At 43.1% G+C, this 17,561-nt stretch overlaps 1 protein-coding gene across 2 annotated transcripts; it reads left to right on the top strand.

Annotated features, from left to right (window-relative positions):
- The first annotated feature begins 7,541 nt into the window (after window positions 1-7,541).
- cry1b (cryptochrome circadian regulator 1b) lies at window positions 7,542-17,431 on the top strand. Of its 2 annotated transcripts, none has more exons than XM_031564230.1 (13): window positions 7,542-7,911; window positions 10,632-10,740; window positions 11,033-11,175; window positions 11,864-12,048; window positions 12,294-12,382; window positions 12,738-12,878; window positions 13,336-13,647; window positions 13,893-14,044; window positions 14,337-14,539; window positions 14,816-14,905; window positions 15,293-15,438; window positions 15,881-15,947; window positions 16,117-17,431. In XM_031564230.1, the coding sequence occupies exons 1-13, from the start codon at window positions 7,754-7,756 to the stop codon at window positions 16,191-16,193; spliced, it is 1,872 nt and encodes a 623-aa protein (XP_031420090.1). In that variant the 5' UTR covers window positions 7,542-7,753; the 3' UTR covers window positions 16,194-17,431. The 2 variants fall into 2 exon arrangements, with proteins under 2 accessions (XP_031420090.1, XP_042563417.1); XM_042707483.1 differs by having other exon boundaries at window positions 15,293-15,481; window positions 15,882-15,947.
- Window positions 17,432-17,561: the final 130 nt, after the last annotated feature.

The raw sequence follows: 17,561 nt of genomic DNA, 5'->3' as shown, positions 1-17,561 counted from the left end.
AAGGGAGGCTCTTCTGTAATGATATGATCAGTCTCTCGCAGCTCAAAGGGAGGCTCTTCTGTAATGATATGATCAGTCTCTCGCAGCTCAAAGGGAGGCTCTTCTGTAATGATATGATCAGTCTCTCGCAGCTCAAAGGGAGACTCTTCTGTAATGATATGATCAGTCTCTCGCAGCTCAAAGGGAGACTCTTCTGTAATGATATGATCAGTCTCTCGCAGCTCAAAGGGAGGCTCTTCTGTAATGATATGATCAGTCTCTCTGCTCCACGTTGGCTACATTTCGCTCAAAGCACACATGTGACAGTTTTCTAATTAGAGTCCAATGTTCCCTCAAAGTTGTGGGATGTTATTAGCGATGTTATTGTTTTTTTTCTGGTTAATTACTTTGCGGTTTACCTATAGTGGAAATTAAGCAGAGAGAACCATAACCATGTACCTTTGAGTGTAGGACCATTTTTTATTTGGTATAACTACGACATTTGTCACTAGTAATGTATGACCACTGGTAAAACTGAAAAACATGTAATGTTGCAGAAAATATTCTTTATCTTCAGTAAATGTGAAATCATTACATTTGGAATATAATTTTCAAATAAAAAATATGAAAAGAATTATGCTTTTGGTTTCTGTTTTTTTTTTAAGTGGTTTTGCTTTTGCAGTCATATGCTCTATTAATGAACTCAACTACTAGCAGAATGTAATGGAATAGACTAAATGTTATTAAAAAACAATGTTGCTACTAATAAGTAGGGTGACCTCAGTTTTTGTTTTAAAGACAGTATTATGTTAGGTTTGCATACCATACAATACATCTCTGTCTCTCTCTAAACTTCTCCTATATATAGTCAATTACCTTGGTTCAGTCCTAGGAGAAGTTTAGAGAGAGACAGAGATGTATTGTATGGCATGCAAACCTAACATAATACTGTCTAGGGTATGAACTTTATATGACTTTATATAGTTTGACTTGACTGATGTTTTTATTCAGTCATACAGGATGACCAAACTGAAACTGTAGTGGATGAAGGAACTGAGGAGGAGGAGGAGGAGGAGATGGTGGGGGACTCAGGAGCACAAGGAAGGGGGAGTAGGGGAGATACAGGAGCAAGATCAGTGCAGTTAGAACAACGAGCAAAGGATGATATTAAAACATTCTACCAAAACACTGAACAAAAAATGTGAAGAATAAATTATGATTGTATTAGGTTTGAGCTGGAAAGGCAGGCGGAAGAGCTGTTTATATTTGAACAAACAATTTATATTCATGTAGGCCTGAAACTAAGTAAGCCTTAATATCATACCTTGAGGTAGTCCTCTCGTAAGACACTGTGAATAGCAGAAATAGCTTGCTTACAGAGTTATTGCTGGTTCTGCTCCCACCTACTTAAATGCTTTTGTAAGGGCAAATGTTACCCCTAGGATGCTGCGCTCGTCCAATGAGCGTCGTTTAGCACTGCCGACTGTGCAAGTAAGGTAATCTAGACTATTCTTATTTGTAGTTCCACGTTTGTGGAACGAGCTGCCAAGCACTACCAGAGCATGGGGCGTCCCTCTCTACCTTTAAGAAGCTCTTGAAGACCCAACTCTTCAGAGAGCACATCCTTTCCTAACCTGCACTTCCTCTCCCTTTTTCTACCTCTCCTTATCCTTCCTCTAATGCTATCTCTTCTAACTAGTACTTAACTGGCACTTACAGTAGTTACATTCCTGCACTTTTTTATTTCTTATGTAAAATAGTATTTATTGTTACACTAGGTCTCTATTGCTCGTAGCTTGAATGTTCTCTCCTTTGTACGTCGCTTTGGATAAAAGTGCCTGCTAAATGTAAATGTAAATGTAAATGTAGAAAATGTTTCTAGCGCTATGTGAACCACGGTTGAGTGCCCAACATAGACCAGGTAGGCCAAACTTTTGAAACTCTCCTAAAAACAATAACTTTCGTGATTAAAATGTAAGTGTACAATGTTTAAATTAAATCATTAAATAATTGTAAACCTTTTAACGTTATGGTTTTAGTCAATAGCAATGTTTGTACCAATAGTCGATACAAAAAAAACATCAGGTAGACAGGATAGGCATAAGATTAGCAGATAAGATGGAGACGACCCAGAGTGGCCAGGAAACGTACTGTACTCTAACGTAAAGACTGTGGTCTTATGATTCCATAACCACAGCCTGCTAATCACTTACTTCCCCAGTGTCATTTTTATCTTTTCAAAAAACCAATTTACCCTTTGATTGAACATGACTCCATATTCATCGCACAGCTGTTCGCATTTCTCTGGGCTTTTGTCTGGTTTACTTCCAGCCTCTCGGGTATGGACACAACATGTGTCTTATAATCAAATGCAGTTAGTCCATGAAAAGATATCTAACTCATGTGACTAATGTATATATATATACACAGTATATTTGTACTCCAGCAGTAACTCACACTATTTCTGCTTTGTCATCTGTTGCCTCACACCAGTGGACCTGCATCAGGTAGGCGATGACAAACAGTGCAAAATCCAGATCATGAAGCCTACATGACCTTCCTACCTGTCCAACCTAGGTGTCTATGCTGCTGCCATCTTGCAGCCTTGTAAGAAACAGCTTCAAACTGTATGTCCAGTGGTGAGAGTGAAACGGATGAGAAAGAGGCCATCGTGAAGCCCAGCTGGCGGAGGCATACAGATCAACAAGTGGGTGATGTCAACTAGCAGCACAGAAAGTCCCATATTCAAAAAGAACACAAGCACCGTCCTGAAATTCACCCATTGATTTATAAGAATTTGACACAGTTTGTGTGAGTTTGAACACATCCTTTTGAAGAATGTACAGTAGTAGTACTGTAACATTCTCAAGATACATACTGTAGATTCAAATACAGTTATATACTATAAATATACAGTCATTTACTGACAAAAATGTTTGCAGTAATGTGAAGAATACAGAAAAGAACTGTAAATATACTGTATTTCTAGTAATATACTGTAATTCTAAAATACACTGCTGTTAAAAATACAGTACTTCGCTGGTAAAGCTGCTGCCATTAAACAGCATGAAGTAGTTACCGCTCTAGTTGCACTGATGTTACGATAAGTGCCATGTGGCATGGTGTTTTGAAATGGCGGTCTATAACATTATCCATTGTGACTTAACTCCACGTAATATTATTAATGGTAGTGCATAAGTAAAGATTTGTCAGTATGCTGACTGGTTTATTAGTTTCAGTTATCATTATAATACAGGCACGTTTACTTCAAAATGTACAAATGTTTATTTAGATCAGGGGTTCCCAACCTTTTTTTAAAACTGGGCCATGAATCAATCTAAAGCAAGTTCTGGTCTTGCATATTACATCATTCTGGAAAAATAGCTGTACAAATTAAGTACTTCAACCCACGGTATAACCTGGCCTGGCATATTTGATTGCTTAAAACTAAAGTTGTTATAAAAAAAAGGGGATTATATTTGGCTACTACTTACATTAAAGTAAAAATCCCAGTAGGCACCTTCACTGTATAAAATCATAGTAAAGTAGATTACAGTAGGCTACATGAGCCAGCCCATAGAGCTGGTGTCCCTTGTGCACACCTAACAGCACAAAACAATGTATTATGAAATAAGGTGAACATATTTACAATGTTCGCCTACATACAGTGCACACATCAATGGGACACATGATGCAGTAGAGACCTTACTGAGCCCTTGCAGTTTGTCTCAAAGGATGAGGCGGCATGACTCATTGTCTTATTACTGTTTCTTTTCATTCTCCTTGTCAGATTCATCACTTACTAGTCTATCTTTCTATCTCTTTCTCAAGCTCTTTTCTCTCATTTGTCTAAACCCAAAGGCTCTTTTAAGAATCACTTTCAGTCAAATACACGAAACAGTTCCATGGAAGAAGGAATGGAGCCAGTACTGGGATAGGTGTAGAGGTGTGTGACCATCCTGCTCCTGTACCTACATGCCCCAGAGGTGTACTACTGTATAAACAGCCATATTCAGTCAGAGGTTAGACACTGTCATTGTGTGTTGTGTTGACACTTGGGTAACATTTGTCAATACATTTTTTTAGGCACTTTCAGGTTTCACCATGGTTAAAATGTGGCGTAAAGCATCGAGTGACACCGCACTTTCATTGTTGCTACTGTCCAGCAACTGTCATTAATCAGGCTCAGTTGCTGGCACATATAGGCAATCATTCAACACCTCTCAAGTCCTCGCCAGTGCCCCTACCTGGGTCCTCGTCAGTGCTTCAGCCAGGGTCCTCTTCGTCCACACCTCTGCCTGATTTCTCCTCATCTGCTGAGCATCCACTGTTTCATGCAAAGGCAGTTGGGTATCCACCGCATAACAAAGACGTCATTGAGGTCACCCCATCTGAGCCTGACGTCACTCCATCTAAGCCTCACTTCACGGAGGTCACTCCAACACAGAGAATCCACATATATACAGGGAATCTTTATGTCGTTCCGTAAGCAGCCTCCTGTTTCACAGTGACTATGAGCACATATATAATTAGTTTCACAGTCTGTTAGTTAATGAATTTGACTTTCTTTCGTGTGACTTTGCTGATTTTTTTTAGCAGTTGTGATTCCATGTTGATATATTTAAATAAAACATGAGGGAACATAACTTGAGGGAACATAAGTGCTGATGCTATCCATGGTTTTCAACCGGCATCCTTTCCTATACTCGTCACTGCTTTCTAAGACAATGGCAAAATAGCAACGCAAGTAGTGTGAACATGAGTACTGTGGTCACATATGGGTTACCATGTCACTGTTGGACTGTTTTGTAGATGTTAAAAAACATCCCTGCAGGTTGGCATCCATTTTCATCCAGTTGGCTTCCCGTTTGCAAACCAAGTACAAATCTACAAAATGTTACAATACATTTTTATTGGTAACTTTTACAATTGCAGTCCATATGTTTATTATTCACTTTCAAAAATGTCTAGAAATTGTCATGTAGTTGAACTGGACCTGAATTTAACTGCAAGGGCACAGCACAAATGATGACGACATGCATGGTACTACATGTTTAATTAACATGTCACCATTTGTTACCTTGTGCATCTATATCACATATCTTATACTTTTGCTTCTAAATCCTTTTGCAAGTACAGAATGAGTGATCAAAGGTTGAAGTATGATGTATTATCTAATTTTACAGATCTTTGCAAGTCTGTTTAATTCTCAGGAGACAACCATAAATATGAACTCAACTCTCACCTCTCTCTCATCACTTTACTATCAGTGACTGCATCAGCTTTGCTATCAGTCTGTCAGTATGTCATAGTACTGGAAATGATGTAATGAGATTGAACATATTTTAAATATGTAATATATTTTCCTATACATGTTGTGTGTGGGAGTGTGTGTGTTGTGTGTGTGTGTGTGTTTTGAGGGTTGATAACAGTGTCTTAGAATCATGGTCTGCAGGGCTCCACAACAGTCCATGGTATATGCATGATGGATGTACATGATACATACAAACATAAGATGGTATATACATGTAGAGCAATAAAACAGAACACTATGTTGATGGTGGCAATTATTTACATAACGGGTAAATAGGCTAGCACAGAGTTTGTAGGTGTATTATGAACATATACACTGTGTTTTAAATAATAATCTTAAGAAATATAGATAATCTTAGTATGTTTGATATGAAGGCACTCCTTAAGGCCATCCACAAAAAAAATGCATTTCTTTGCGCTGAACACTAGAGGGCATATTGCGTAGGGAGACAGGTAACAAGGGGACAGTTGTGTTGTGTAACGTAATGCGATGAAGCTCACAGACTAATGATGGATTCAGAATTTCAGTTTGTGTCTCAATCTCTGTTAAACGTTAGAAACATAAGTCGTCTTGTGGGGCAAGTTTTCGTTTCAGTTTTCGCAAAATTGTTGACAGGAACACAGGAACAGGTGTGATCATTGATTTCCGGATTTCCAGATTCTAGTATAATTATTAACTGCAAGCTGCGTAGCATGTATAAAAAGTAGGAGATATCGGCAATTAAGACGAAATTGCATAGTTGCAACGGCAAGCTAGCAAATGAAATAGGCCACTTTTGTGAAAATGTGACAGTTGGCGTCGTGCTCATCCAACACAACAAAAAACAACATAATTATTTTAAACATAGAATTGTGGCTTTAATCTTTCTACCGTTTAAAGGGATGAGTTTCCATGCATACACCTGTCCCTTCAGACAGCGCGACCCATAACTTAATAACTCTGCAAGTCTAATGTCACACACGAGTCTCATAGCCAGCTGTCAGTGGCACTACGCAAGTTGTAACTCAGACACACAGACGAGTGGGCAGGTAATAATTAAGTGTTCTCCCTTTGTTATCCGACAGTTTGATAGAGCGATTATAAAGATCAAGATATTGGAAATTGGCTTAATAAAAGTGGCCAACTACGACACACACCTAGAAGAGGGTTAGCTCAGTGTAAGTACACAGTCGATGGCTAAACCTCCTTATAGAAGAGCCCAATTGCTTTGTTTTGCTAGGAGAATGGAGCCATAGATTTACTACTGTGAGTTAACTTGCCCAGGTTTGTCATTGACCACGTAATGAGAATACCTCCAGTTGCCCCCAGAATACCCCAATATTATCTGTTACTATTCGGAGTAGGTTAAGTAGTCGCTACCTAGCCCGTTCACACGTAAGCTATTTTAGCAATATTGCATTTTAGTTCACTAAATAGGCTAGTCTCTGTCAGGACTAACAATCCAATGTGGTGTATGTTGCATTTATGTCCAAATGAAAGCAGTCACTTCTGTCGACTTTTTTGCAACAAGGCAAAACAACAAGTGGTGCAACTGTGCTCGGTCTCCTTATGTTAGGCAATAGGGCGTTGCGAACGACGCACAAAACTGGGGGAACGAAGTGTACGCCAAGCTCGCCTACTGCATGTGCTCATCCGGGACATTGTACACAAACCAAATCATCGTATTGTCAGGTACAGAAGGACGATTTTCACGCAATTTATGTCTTGTTTTACACGAACGAAATCACGCCTAATTATCTGTTTGCAACATTTACATATCTCAGGTAGTTAGAAATCTCATTATTTAAGCTTGCTGTTAATTGTCGGATTTCAAAGCTGACCACGCTACAAAAACGTGACTGTGAGGGCCTATATATGGGCGTCTTACTGACGAACTGGATGTTCTGATACGCTGTGGGTGGAGCTGACTGCTCGTGTCGTGGATTACATAAAGCCTACATCCATAACAACAACAAAATTCAAACCGCATACGGACACAAAGTCTTGGGTTGTGTGGACGAGTTACGCTGTCAAGGAGCCTTTCAATTCTATCAGCTTTTTTTTGTGTCGTGGGCAACTGTCACGTTATCGTTAACCAGGACATATTTACAAGCGCGCTCCTCACTGGGACATTGCGATTACACAGAACGTCCGTGACACCGGACAAAAGCTTTGTTACAGGTGTTACATCCTGTGCGCAAAAGGCAATTTGGCAGGTTTGTTTGCAATTTTTCCCTACAATAGCCTGTCGAGAAGCAAAGGAATCACAGCAACAGTGGATAAACATTTAACGGCGCTGAGTTCCTTGCAGCCATGGGAAAAGTTTTTCTTGAGCAAGGTTGAATACAATCAACACATTGCGCTTTGTTTTTATCATAGAACATCTACACAAGGCTTCATTTTTATTTGATTGTGTACATAATTGGTACAGGCAACCAGCACGCTCTAATTGCAAGGATATTCGTTAACTAACCGAAGAAGATGGTTGTGAATACAGTACACTGGTTTAGGAAGGGGTTACGACTCCATGACAATCCCTCGCTAAGAGACTCAATCAGAGGAGCAGACACCTTGCGTTGTGTTTACATTCTAGACCCCTGGTTCGCGGGGTCTTCCAACGTTGGCATAAGCAGATGGAGGTAAGTTGGAAGCCTTTTCCTCCTGGGACGAAACAAGTGATTGTTGTGTTTACATGTATCCTGTTTAATGATAGATTAAGCTTGTAGTCGTACAACCTAAGCATTTGTGTGTGTTCAGAAGCAAGAATTTAGTATAGATGGCAGTCAGTGAAGGATAACAGACACTAAAGGATAACAGACACTAGCTCCTCATAGAGAGTGGTGATATAACCTTGGTTGCCACCTCCTCCATACTGAGCCTACAGGAAGTGGGGCAGTGTGTCAAGCAGCCTCTTACAGCACTGCAGCGCTGACCTACTTTCCCTCCCATCCCGCACTCCTCTTATGGTAGCTGTGGCGGCAACAGGACAGTGAGTCCTCTGGAAAGTACTGAGGGACATAGCGCACATGCTGTCCTTGGGGTTGCCTTTCTCCCACCTCTCATGATGCTCGGGTAATTAGGCCTGGTGAAATGACACTGAACTGTCAGAGGTTTTCATTTTCACTGTTAGATTTGGGCACGTTTCAAAAGAAATGAGATATTTCATATGGTTGCCTATTGAGAAACACTCTAATGAGATTGCACAGCACGCAAAGCGTAATAGTTTGACTTGTTTGGGGTTCACTGAAATGAAAACTGACCAGTCCTTAAAATGAAAGAAAATGGAGGTCGGAGGCTGCTGCTCACACTGTGAGAACCACAGAATGCTCGACTCCAACCCCTGGGCATCCACCTTGTCTCATACCCAGAGGCATCCCCACCTTGTGTTCAGGTGGAGGACTGTCCCCCTAGACTGCAGGCGTTACCTGTCCTGCTGACCCAGTCTGCACTGGCAGCGGCCTGCCCTGGAGGACCTGGAGCTGGACCTGGAGCTCAGACAGGATCGCTTTAATCAGCTCTTGCTGCAGACTTCCCCGCACAGGCACCAACACTGCACGCTACTGTCGAGGGCCAGTCGGACATCGGTCATCTGGGCTTTTTAAAGTCTTGCATGTGATATTGCTGACTGAAACTTTCCCCACAGCTTAATTGAGATGAAATGTCTGTCGCCTTGACAGGCTGTGGTCTTATGACTGGAAAAGATTATTGTGGTCTGGTGAATTGGTTTTATTACACTGCTTTATAGACAATTATGTATGTCGAGATAACCTTTGAGAAATTATAAGTTAAAGTCCCTCTGAGAACAGATGTCATGCATTTGCACATCCTTTGTGGGACTTACTTTTGACATGACAGCAGGAGTTATTTTTCAGATAATATGATGTAATTTGAGCTGGAGGGTAGTCTCTGTATGCTCTCTCCTGGTTGAACAGGTCAGGTATGGACATTAGGGAAGGCCCATGTCTGTTCTTCATCTCTTTAGTCCGATGGAGCCCTCAATCCCCCACATGCCTCATGTCATGCTGCGTCTAGGCCTATCAGTTGCACTGCGAATCATTAGGTACTGCTTACTCTCTAAAGAACTGTCTCTCAGAACTCAGAAACTGTAATTAGTGTAATCGCACCAAAATGTTGCATTTAATAACACTTATTTAGCTGTTAATGAAATTAAAATGATTCTAGAAAAAAAAAAAGTTTACAGAAAATTGTGAAGGAAAACTAGTTGACCAAACACAAGAGGATGAGCTACTGGTGGCTTTGCAGTTGGCCATTTCTAGTCATTTTAGCAGTGATCAAACCAAACGAAGAGTGAAAATGCCACACGGCTGATGAAATCCAAGGGATGCTATACTATATCAGATATTATGAATAGATACTGTGTATGAATGTATGACCTCTTGTGACTACATACATAAAACATACTTTTTACAGTAGATCAGCTTTTTTGTAGATCAGCTTGTGAAGTACCAAAAACTGTTATGCAAGTAAATTTGGCACAGGGAATTTAGTTTTCACCAGCAATCACTGGCGTTATCCTCAGACTGCACCAACCTTATGACTGTCTGAGCTTGAGCTGTTCTGGGCCTGGTATTCTTATGTCTATGGGCCTGCCCATGTGAGTTCAGTAGATTCAATAGGATAAGTAGATACTCTCCCCTCATCATTTTGTCCCATAATAAATGCTGGGCCCTCTTGCATTGCTTAAGATTGAACAAGAGGAGGATTCTGATTGGAGATGCCGTTAGTCACGACTGTGGAGGCTTTAATACCAGCTCATGTCCTTAGCTGGAATAGGAGTGCCCTCAAGTGGCCACTTTTGACAACAACTTTGTATGGCTAAGACTGTATCACAAACCTAATAATTCAGTAGGGGAAGACCCTTTAAAAAAGGCGATCGAGGAAACGGTTTCTTCGAACAGTGGGAGTGAATGGGAAAAGTATAAGCTCAGACACTTTTGAAACATCATGAAATTTACTTTTATACACGTCACACATTTTTTTTATCTCAAAGGCAGTATTGCTTATCTCAGCTTCATGCTACAACACGACTTGTTCGGGGTTCCTTTCAGTGATTGACTTGTTTACCAACATCCCTCACACTCATCTGAGTAGTCTACAGAATAAACAGCAATATGCTCAAGCATAACCCGTCGACCCCAGAACAAATAGCTGGGTGGTTACTGATTTGAGCAATGACAGGCAGATATGGTGAAGGTACTGATTAGCTTAGACCACAGCTGGTGTAACTGCTGACCCAACAGTGACAACTCATTCTCTGTAAGAACACTTCATGTTGGCATCTCAATGCTGAACACCGCATGGATTGCCTTTTACATACCATGTCCTGCCTGTGTTGTAGGTTCCTGCTTCAGTGTCTGGAGGATCTGGACGCCAGCCTCCGCAAGCTGAACTCGCGGCTATTTGTCATCCGAGGGCAGCCCACGGATGTCTTCCCCAGGCTATTCAAGGTACAGTCCCCAGTCCCCAGTCCCCAGTCCCCAGTCCCCAGTCCCCAGTCCCCAGCCCCCAGTCCCCAGCCCCATCTGTTCTGTGGACGGAGTCGTGGGCGGCCTGACGGATCTCTGAGATCAGTAGCAGTTACATGATGAGCATGGGTGTAATTGAACCACAGAGGCTATTCTGATCTAAGTTCAGCTCTAAGCTGTTTACCCTCCTGAAAGGGACACTGAACAGACGTGTGGAACAGAGTTCAAAAGCCAGTGTTCATTTACATTTGACATGCACTTGTGCGCACCGCAGGAATGGAATATCAACCGTCTCTCGTACGAGTACGACTCGGAGCCCTTCGGGAAGGAGCGTGACGCGGCCATTCAGAAGCTGGCCAGCGAGGCCGGGGTGGAGGTGACGGTGCGGATCTCCCACACGCTCTACGATCTGGACAAGTGAGTGGAGCCATGTGCTCTGAGTCACATGCCCACCATTCCCCCCACACACACACACACACACACACACACACACACACACACACACACACACACACACAGGCGAGCTCTAGCACAAGCTAGTCATCTGACATGCACATGTTCCAGTGTGGTCCTCCTGGCCCATTGGGATCAGCTTCAGCAACATTAAGACGGCAGATGGAAAATCTGCAACACCTCCTTTGAAAATAGCATTCAAAATGAATTACTGGAAAAGCTGTCATGTGCCTTATGGTGTTCGAGGGTACAAAGACAAGAGTAGTTGAAACGTTTCAAAGTTTCGGCTCTGTATTTTAACTTGTCCTGGTTTTGTACTTGTGTTTGTTCCTTCTGCCACTATTGTATGGGTCAGTGAAATCTGCCAAATTTAGGTCATAATTGGATACTTAATACTGTCAGTCTGCCCCAGGGCAGCTGTGGCTACTGATGTAGCTTACCACCACCGGTATGACTGTGTATGAATGACTACTGGACTCTGGACTCTGTAAAGCGACTTCGGGTATTTAGAGAAGCGCTATATAAGATTGAATTGATTGATTGATTGATTGATTGATTAATGTTACAATTTATTTCATCAATACATCCTATTTTTCTCATCACTCTCTGTTAAGTATGTACTAAGTGTCCCTTTCTGTGCCCTCTTCTGCAGGATCATTGAACTGAATGGAGGCCAGTCTCCTCTCACCTACAAGCGTTTCCAGACGCTGATCAGCCGCATGGATGTGGTGGAGACGCCAGTGGACGCCATCACTCCTGAGCTCATGGAACGCTGTCTCACGCCCCTCAGCGACGATCATGACGACAAGTTCGGTGTGCCTTCCCTGGAGGAGCTGGGTGAGTGTGGGAATGAATGTGTCAGTGTGTGTGTATGTGTGTGTGTATGCAAGTGTGTATGCAGGTGTGTTTGAGAGTGTTTTAGGGCCACATTACCATTGTCCTATAGATGAGATGAGATACGTGTGTTTGGGCCTATTGGTTGTTCAGACGTGTATGCAAGTGTGTGTTTTGTGGAGCCCTATCGTGTGTGTCTGTGCTTGTGCTTGCCATACTGACTCCCAGTTTGCATTGTGGATCTGCAGGTTTTGAGACAGATGGTCTGAGCACTGCGGTGTGGCCGGGGGGAGAGACTGAAGCACTCACCCGTCTGGAGAGACACCTGGAGCGGAAGGTGAGACTACCCCCATCCCTAGCATCCTCGTGGGCGTTAGCTTCAGGCAGTTAGAACTGGCTATTATGGTGCCAAGAAGTGTGTTCCCCATTGACTGGTTTCAGTCATGCTGGAGTCCAGCCAATCAGTGCAGGGCTCTAGTTACGGTGGTGTCGGCATCGGCAGCTCAGATGATTGGCTCCTCATATTTTTATTCCAAAACTGAGCACCATGAAAAAAACATGTTGACAGTTATTTACATACCTCCTGTGGCTTGCATAGCATTGGCCATTGGAATGAATGGGAGTGGGAATATGCCATTCTCTCCAGGTCTGTTTAATACCTCCATGGTGATCATCTGGTGTCTTGTGTGCAGGCATGGGTGGCCAACTTCGAGCGGCCCAGGATGAACGCCAACTCCCTGCTGGCCAGTCCCACAGGCCTGAGTCCATACCTGCGCTTCGGCTGCCTCTCCTGTCGCCTCTTCTACTCCAAACTCACAGACCTCTACAGAAAGGTGAGCTTCAAACCCATATCTACTGCAGCATATAAGGGCCACTGTACTAATCGGTTTAATCACACACACACACACACACACAAACACACACGTACACACACACACACACACACACACACACACACACACACACACACACACACACACACACACACACAAACACACACGTACACACACACACACACACACACACACAAACACACACGTACACACACACACACACACACACAAACACACACGTACACACACACACACACACAAACACACACGTACACGTACACACACACACACACACACAAACACACACGTACACTCAAAGCTCTAATCTTGGCAGGCTTGATTCTAGTGCCAATGGCTTTTACAGCATTGACATTCAATAATCCTCACAGAGCACTTGCTGTGCTTCTCACCCACGGATTACACGAGCACTAAATCTGTCCTGGGCCTCTCTCTACAGGTGAAGAAGAACAGCGTTCCTCCACTTTCTCTCTACGGACAGCTGCTGTGGCGGGAGTTCTTCTACACGACAGCCACCAACAATCCACGCTTCGACAAGATGGACGGCAACCCCATCTGCGTGCAGATCCCCTGGGACAGAAACCCTGAGGCGCTGGCCAAGTGGGCCGAGGGCCGGACGGGCTTCCCCTGGATCGACGCCATCATGACCCAGCTGCGGCAGGAGGGCTGGATCCACCACCTGGCCCGGCACGCCGTGGCCTGCTTCCTCACCAGAGGAGACCTGTGGATCAGCTGGGAAGAAGGCATGAAGGTAGCGTACCAAGCTTCTCAGGATGCAAGGCATGGGTAGACCCAAGGGGCCACTTGTGTATTATAGCATACAACTAGTAAGAACTTTGGGAAGGGGGTTTGGTGTAAATGTCCAATAAGTAGGTTTGATGTCACATCTGGCTCTGCAAGACTATAACATGGGTTTCCAGTGAGCACATAAACCCGAACAATGTGTACGTTTGTATAAACATTTGTGTGTGAATGTGTTCATGTGGCTCTCTGTAGGTGTTTGAGGAGCTGCTGCTGGACGCTGACTGGAGTGTGAACGCCGGCAGCTGGATGTGGCTCTCCTGCAGCTCCTTCTTCCAGCAGTTCTTCCATTGCTACTGCCCCGTGGGCTTCGGCCGCCGCACCGACCCCAACGGAGACTTCATCAGGTCAGGGACCCTACCGCCACCCTCTGGCACTTGATTTTAGATATACAGTAGCTTTTGCTTCACAAGGCCAATAGTGAAGATTCTGCTTAGAAGCTATTTAAACTCTGAATTCTAAAGAATAGGAACAGTTCTTTTCTGAACAACATCCCTGGTCTCATTCCATTTTAATGATCTACAACTGTGATTGTTGTTCACTGTGTTGTGTATATGTTGTAGTGCACTGTATCATGTCTTCCCACTACCCTCATTCACAATCACTGACTTTAAGTCTACCCCTCTTCTCCTGTCTCAGGCGCTACTTGCCCATACTCAGGGGCTTTCCCGCCAAATACATCTACGAGCCCTGGAATGCTCCAGAAGCCGTGCAGAAGGCAGCTAAGTGCATCATCGGAGTGCACTACCCCAAGCCCATGGTCAACCACGCTGAGGCCAGCAGGGTCAACATTGAGCGCATGAAGCAGATCTATCAGCAGCTATCCTGCTACAGGGGATTAGGTTAGTAACTTACCCCACACACACTGCTCCTCCTATGGAGGGAGGTTAAGCACAGCACCACTGGCATAGCGACCCTTGATAGGAGACACTGTAAATTCTCTATGTACAAATCTCCATACAGCTTGTTCTCAGACTCTGCCAGGAAACATTAACACGAAGTGTTAAAGAAATATGGTGATGCGTCATGGTGTATGACGATCCTTCCTCTGGAGTCAGACATGGAGGAAGGTAATTGAGAGTACAAAATCCTGAGCATTCTTCCATGTTTCACCACAGAACTGCTTGCCACGGTGCCGTCGAACTCCAGCGGTGCTGCGGACGGGACGGCAGCAGGGGATGGCAATCAGGAGGGCACAACGACATCAGGTACAGTCTAGAATCAGAACAAGTCCCTCAAGCAGGATGTAACGCTCCCAGTGGCTGGTCATACCCATAGCTGTATTTCTGAACTTGGTGTTATTTTGGACCTATTGAGCATTGAGCCAGTCAGCCAGTTCATTTTTCACAAGTCCCAGATGTTTACCATTATGTTCAGTGTTGAGTAAAGACTTAACATTCATACTTGATAAAGAGTGGGCAGTGTGGTGTGATATGTGGAACCCATATGTATTCATTAGTAAATACTAAAGGAGTGTGTTGTGCCTGGTCCCAGCATGTACACACACACTGGTTAGACAGTCATTGTGTTGCTGTAGCCTCCATTTCACCTGGATTTGGACTGATTGGTGGCGTGTGCATTGTGATGTCACACAGGTAGATCTCTGATGGTGCACCAGGTCCCAGCACTCACTCAGGGGGAGGGGCAGGTGGGCACGCCAGCAGGTACCCGTGGTGAACCGTACCATACTGACACAAGCCACCACCAGCAGCAGCAGCAGCAGCAGCAGCAGCAGCAGCAGCAACAGCAGCAGCAGCAGCAGCAGCAGCAGCAGCAGCAGCAGGGTGAGTGCTGACTCTTGCCAGCATTACTCACCACACGTGCGCTCACGCTCAGGCCCAGGCCAATTACATCAGACGCCAGGCCAACAGACCTCCTGCTCAGTGACTCAGAACTCCCCCTCACACCCCCTCAACACACACTAACCTACTGCACTCAACCTCCCAGCCACAACCAAACCTACTGACATGAATCCCTGCCACTGATTCCCACATAAACACATAAAGCCATCAGTCCCACAACTATTATTGTATTCTGATACGTACAGCACTTCTACTATTGTTATGACATGCATGCCAGAAAGGAAATGTTATGTTAGCTGCTATTTAGAATGTGTGCCTCTAGTTGATTGTGAGGTTTGATTTCTCCGAGTTTTCACTGATATCAAGTGAATGGTTTTTGCAGTGTTTTTAATGGGAGAAACGGCAGCATCTCACAGACAGCAGGCCCAAACCACGACATCACAACGAGGTAAATGGTCCTCATAGTTCTTACATGGTGCACTAAATACCAACACACATGTGTTGTTCTCAACGTTCACATGTTTTTCGGTGTGACCTGTTCTTTCATGTGATTCAGTGCAATTGAAAACTGCTGTCTAGACTGGGTGCTGGAATTGTGTTTGTCTTCTCTTGTGCAGTGCGGGGCCCAATGAAGAGACCTACTGAGGACTATATAGCCAGCAGGTCCAAGATCCAGAGGCAGAGCATCCACTAACCACACCACCACACTCACATAGGGCAGCACAGTGGACACTGGAGGATGGGAAAGACTGAATATGAGAATATGAGAAAATACTGTACTTATGTCCATGTATTTATTGTAACATCATCCACCATCCATTATGGTGTTAAACCCTAGTTCAGGCCTTTAATGTAGTTATCAGTCGAGAGTCTCCATTGGGAAGTACTGTCGCCCAGTACTAGCCAGATTCTCTGTCTCGGACCCGTCCTGTATGTAATGTGCAGCTCATTCGGTACATTTTACTTTCTTTCTCCTCTAATTGAAGGTGCAAAGTAGTTTTTCTTATCAGAAGTAAAAATGCATCTAGACTTACACTTTAAGAAGTATATATTTTTGTATCTTGTCCTCAGGTCTGACCCTAACTCCACCTACTACATAATTTAAAAAAATGCTAAAAAGTGGGCAGGGGAGGGTCGTGAACTCTTTTGAATAATATATCTCAATCAGCAAATCAAAATTATTTTAGGACGTAGATATGTACCAACCAGTCCTAGTCAGCATTGGCCTGGCGTTTTGCGCCATTTTCAACACATAAAATGCCGGGTATTATAAGTTTGGTAATTATGCCAATATTAACACCAGCATTTTTGTGTTTCATCACAGTACAGTTATATATTTTAGTTTACAGCTCAAAAAGAAAGTGTACCCCAACTTTCCTGTGCATTTTTATGTCCAATCTTTAGCTGTTTTTGGCCTTTTGTATTTGTTTATATTGTTGTGGCTCTGGAAAATGTAACCTGAGCGAATGCACACCAACTCAGGATGCATTTAATGGACAGAAGAATTTGAACAGCTCTGTTCCATGACATTGCTTCTTTGTTGTAGGTCTAGAAACTATTTTGTTTTTGATAACAAAAATGTGCCTACTCTTAGTGTTTTTAATAAGACTGAGGAAAGGGATTAATGTGGTTATAATTAAAATATACAGTAAAACAATGACAATGGTTGAAGAAAGTAGGATTAGCTAGAGGATAATAACAATTGCAGACAACCAGCAGTTTTTCTATGAAAAATTTGAATTTTTTTCCTGATTGGTTTAATGTGTAAATTTTTTTACAGCTTTGTATATAACTGAAAACAAAAGATTTGTGATGTTGTCGTTATTTTTTTTAAGCTGTAACAGGAAACCTGATGTGTATATAAGTATGTAAATAAGTATGTAAATAATTTCATCAGTATATCTGTATATAAACTACATCTATACAACTTCACCCATTGCCTAAGCTATAAATTATTTCTCTGCGGTCCATATTTTTTGTATTGCTACAGTTCTCCGTGTACAGATGCAAACCATGAGACCAAAATGTTTCAATGTAATTATTGCTTGGGACAAATCTAATT

The sequence above is a fragment of the Clupea harengus genome, chromosome 3 (genome assembly GCF_900700415.2).
Source record: "Clupea harengus chromosome 3, Ch_v2.0.2, whole genome shotgun sequence".
In the NCBI taxonomy this organism is placed as follows: domain Eukaryota; kingdom Metazoa; phylum Chordata; class Actinopteri; order Clupeiformes; family Clupeidae; genus Clupea; species Clupea harengus.
The sequence above is the reverse complement of the archived record's forward strand: the minus strand, read 5'-3'. Positions and strand labels throughout refer to the sequence as shown.